This window comes from Frankliniella occidentalis, unplaced genomic scaffold (genome assembly GCF_000697945.3).
Source record: "Frankliniella occidentalis isolate FOCC.00 unplaced genomic scaffold, Focc_3.1 Scaffold1655, whole genome shotgun sequence".
NCBI classification, from domain to species: Eukaryota; Metazoa; Arthropoda; class Insecta; order Thysanoptera; family Thripidae; genus Frankliniella; species Frankliniella occidentalis.
This window is the reverse complement of record NW_026268755.1, coordinates 1-3,794: the sequence shown is the minus strand read 5'-3', so window position 1 is coordinate 3,794 and position 3,794 is coordinate 1. Positions and strand designations below refer to the sequence as shown.

Here is a 3,794-nt window from a genome sequence, read left to right as displayed (position 1 = left end):
ACAAACAGACGCGAAACTTTTTGATCATCAGTGGAGTAATAGGCTTCGCTAATCGCTCAGCCAACAACAAACATGGGCTCCTTTAGACGCGAGGAAGGAATGTAACGGTGACGCACGGTGACCACAACCCACCCTTCTGCTCAGAAAAAGTTTGTGGGGGGGGGGGGTGACTTCTTGTTCCATTTTGCAATTTGAGGCCTCCTTCTACGACTTTATGTTGACCACAGCCGTTTTTGGATTATTTTCGTAAAAAAATAAGGACCATCCAGTGCCAAGCGGACGAAATTTTAGCCCAGAGGATTCTACTCTCACGAGTTACCCCTCGGAATAACATAAAAAATTCAACTTTCTGGACCTACCCGTACCTGTGCTACTTTGTGACCCCCATTTGCACTCTTAGGGATGGTTGCCAGCATATGCCGTAGGCGCGTTTCGTTTTCTGGGAGTGAACCTTAAGATTCCCTGGAAATTTCAAGTCTCTAGCACATCTCCTTCCAGTGGAAAAGACAGACAGACAGACAGACAGACAGACAGACAGACAGACAGACAGACAGACAGACAGACAGACAGACAGATACGTGGTCGTTTGCATGAGCTCAATGTAAAGCTTTTCCGAAGCAGAAGGACGGGCTAGAAAATGCAACTTGAACGTAGTGAGAGTGAAATGGAACAGTCGCATAAGTTATCTCTAACAAGGGGATCATACGAAATCTACCTAGCTGTATTGGGCGTAGTGGGGGTGCGCCCGGAGAAGCGGAGGGCAGGCGGGGAGGAGTGCGGGCGCCTTTCCACTTTCCGTTTTTTTCTTGCACTTCCGCTCAGCGCTCTAGACCAAAACCCTATCCACGAATTAGCATTTCATAGAATTTGTGACCGGCTCGGTCGGAATATCAATCCGGTGGCGGGGAGAGGGCTCCCGCCCGGCCACATAATGTGACACGGCATGTTCCGTTTTGTTTACAGGCAGACCAGCCTAAGGCCACACCTTTCCTCCCCCCCTCTCGCCTGCGATCTCCTATGCTGCCCGTGACCGTGCTTCACAAAGTGGGACCTTAGGCTGGTCTCACTATAACTAGGACTGCCAGTCTCGCCAGAAGCATTGCTGTAGAGTGCTTCACTCCAACACACCACCATGAGCGAAGTGGTCATCTCGGGCATCGGGAGCGCCTTCTCGGGGAGCAGCAATATCCAGGACTTCGGCCGCGACCTCCTCGCCAACAAGCACCTCGTGCAGAGGACGAAGCGCTGGACAGATGGTGAGGGATACCAGCGACCAATGCGCTGAAGCAAACGTACTTTTCAAATACCACCCGGCTGATTCTTAGTGTCCGCTCACAGAGGGGATTGTTCAGTTACTAAGTACCCCTTTTTTGTGGGAAGGGGGGGGGGATTATGGGGTCCCAAAATGATCAGGAACATTATTAAAGCCCGTGGGACCTCATGATACCCACCCATCTCAAAAGGCACGAAGTATTTAACCGACCCCAGTTATGCACTGCACTGCAACCGCTTTTACGTGGCAGTGCAAGTTGCCTGCTTCTTCGGGCCGTACAGCGTCGTGGCGTGCTGGTCAGGGACGATATTGTAACTACGTGTTAGGTCAGAAGAAATCCTCCGGAATCAATGACTCGTCTCTATACGTTATTTCCATCGCAGGCGTCTTTACGCCTGTATGCGGCCAAACCCCTTACGAGTACTTCGACGACCTCTTCTTCGGGATGAGCCGCAGGTTGGCCTTGGTGTCGGACCCAACGACCAAGATCAGCTGCATGCGCAGCTTCGAGGCCATCCTAGACGCCGGTAAGAAACATCGATGGTAGGCCGCAGGCCGCCGGGAAGCTGAGGGGCGCAGATGACGGCACGGGCTGATGCTAACAGAGACGCATGCACTCCCTTGCACAGGTCTTCACCCGGCGACCCTGTTCGGCTCCAAAACAGGAGTTTTTGCGGCCTCCGGTATCAATGAGTTCGAACAGACCGCCCTTTACACCATCGATAACGCAAGGCTTCAAGACGGCTACATCATCATGGGCATGTCACGGTCAATGCTAGCCAATCGCCTCTCGTACTACTTCGATTTCAAAGGTAAGCGCTCAGAGCAAAGATGTAGACTACCCGAGTCCGTTCCTGTCTAAACCATCTCGCGCCCACCAGGGCCCAGCTGCGCCGTCGACGGCTCCTGGGTGGGCGGACTCCTGGGGCTGAAGCAAGCCGCCGACGCTATCCGGGAGGGGCGGTGCGACACCGCGCTCGTCGTGGCCGGGAGCATCAGCCGCTACGGCGAGACCTCGCTGCTGCTCAACCAGCTGGGACTCGTGACCGACGAGGGGGTCACCAGGAGCTTCGATGCAAACGGTAGGTACAGCAGTGGTACCGAGGAGGTAGTAACTTCCAGAGTAGTCGGTATTACACCCAATCACGGAGTATCGCCGGGTATTACGCCGGAAAAACAAGCAAAACAACTGTGACATTTTATACCAGATTTTGTTATTTTTCGATGCATTACAAGAAATGCCGCGTACTACCCAGGGGGGATGTCCGGTACGACGGGAGTGAATACTTCGTCGAGTGGTACAGTAGGTCACCAACACACTGTATCTCGACCACCGGAACCACCTCAAGGTCAACGTATCGCTCACATTGCAGGAACCGGGGCGGTGCGCAGTGACGGGGCGGTCGCCTTGCTTCTGCAGCGCGCCGACCAGGCCAAGCGATGCTACGCCAGGGTACTGGCCACCGAGGTCGAGTTCGTTGGGCCAGGATGCGACCTGAACCCCACACTGCCCAGCCCGAAGGGCACCCAAGACTTTCTGAGGCGGATTTACGAGAAGCACGCCATCGACCCCAAGACGATCGCCTACCTGGAGGCCGACGGCAACGGCAACCGCATCCGGGACGCGTGCGAGCTCAACGCCATCGACCAGGCGCTGGTCCAGAAGGCAGCGAGAGCAAGCCCCCTGCAGATAGGCTCGGTCAAGAGCAACATCGGACACGTCGACTGCGTCAACGGCCTGGCTGCGATCTGCAAGATGGTGATCGCAATGGAGACAGGAGTCATCCCGGCCACAATCAACTTCCAGGAGCCCAACAGCGAGGCCACGGGTTTGGTAGCGGGCAGGCTCAAGGTACGTCTAGAGGGTGAGGAGGGACAGTGTGCAGTTGTCCTCAACAAGATCATGACCTCCACGTACTGCTGCAGGTCGTGGACAAGAACACGCCGTTGATACTGTCCGACGACAGCGTCCTGGCTGTACACACCATAGCACTCTCATCCATGATGGGCCACACTGTGCTCGGGGGCAACCCCCGCGGCCCAGGGTGCGTCCAGGACCCCGCCGACCACCTGCCGCGCCTCATCACCTTCTCGGCCAGGAACGAAGAGGCGGCTGCTGACGTTGCCAAAAAGGTGAGGCCACAAGCGCATCCGTACAACTAGAACTAAGATAGTGGGTCTGCATTAACAACCTTGTTCTCAAAACACAGATACAATCTGCTCCTTTTGACACAAACTACTACCGCTTGCTGCAAGACGTGTTCAGCGACGACATTAGAGGGTACACCTACCGGGGCTTCGTCATCTGTCCATCCTCTGGGGACGACACCCTTATCGCGGTAAGTTGGGTGGAGTGGCTTGTTATCATGACTGTCCAATGCACTACCGCTAACGACCTCCCCATCGCCAGCCGCTGGAGAAGAGGACGGTTTGGTTCGTGTACTCGGGCATGGGCAGTCAGTGGGCGGGCATGGGCTCGGCGCTCATGAAGCTCCCCGTGTTCGCCGAGACCATCGAGCGC

At 55.5% G+C, this 3,794-nt stretch overlaps 2 protein-coding genes across 2 annotated transcripts in view; both read left to right on the top strand.

Moving 5' to 3' along the window:
- The window catches only part of LOC127751877 (uncharacterized), a 5,205-nt gene extending 4,557 nt beyond the window's left edge, over positions 1-648 (top strand). The window contains exon 12 of the mRNA XM_052276096.1: positions 622-648. Coding sequence (XP_052132056.1) covers positions 622-648 — 27 coding nt within the window. The remainder of the gene's footprint in view (positions 1-621) is intronic.
- Positions 649-984: 336 nt separating this feature from the next.
- LOC127751878 (fatty acid synthase-like) lies at positions 985-3,791 on the top strand (the record flags this gene model as incomplete). The annotated part of the gene is made up of 8 exons (XM_052276098.1): positions 985-1,256; positions 1,657-1,800; positions 1,903-2,085; positions 2,155-2,355; positions 2,647-3,125; positions 3,200-3,406; positions 3,484-3,612; positions 3,684-3,791. Coding segments are annotated over exons 1-8 (1,575 nt in total), but the record flags the coding sequence as incomplete, so codon positions are not given.
- Between the last annotated feature and the right edge of the window lie 3 nt (positions 3,792-3,794).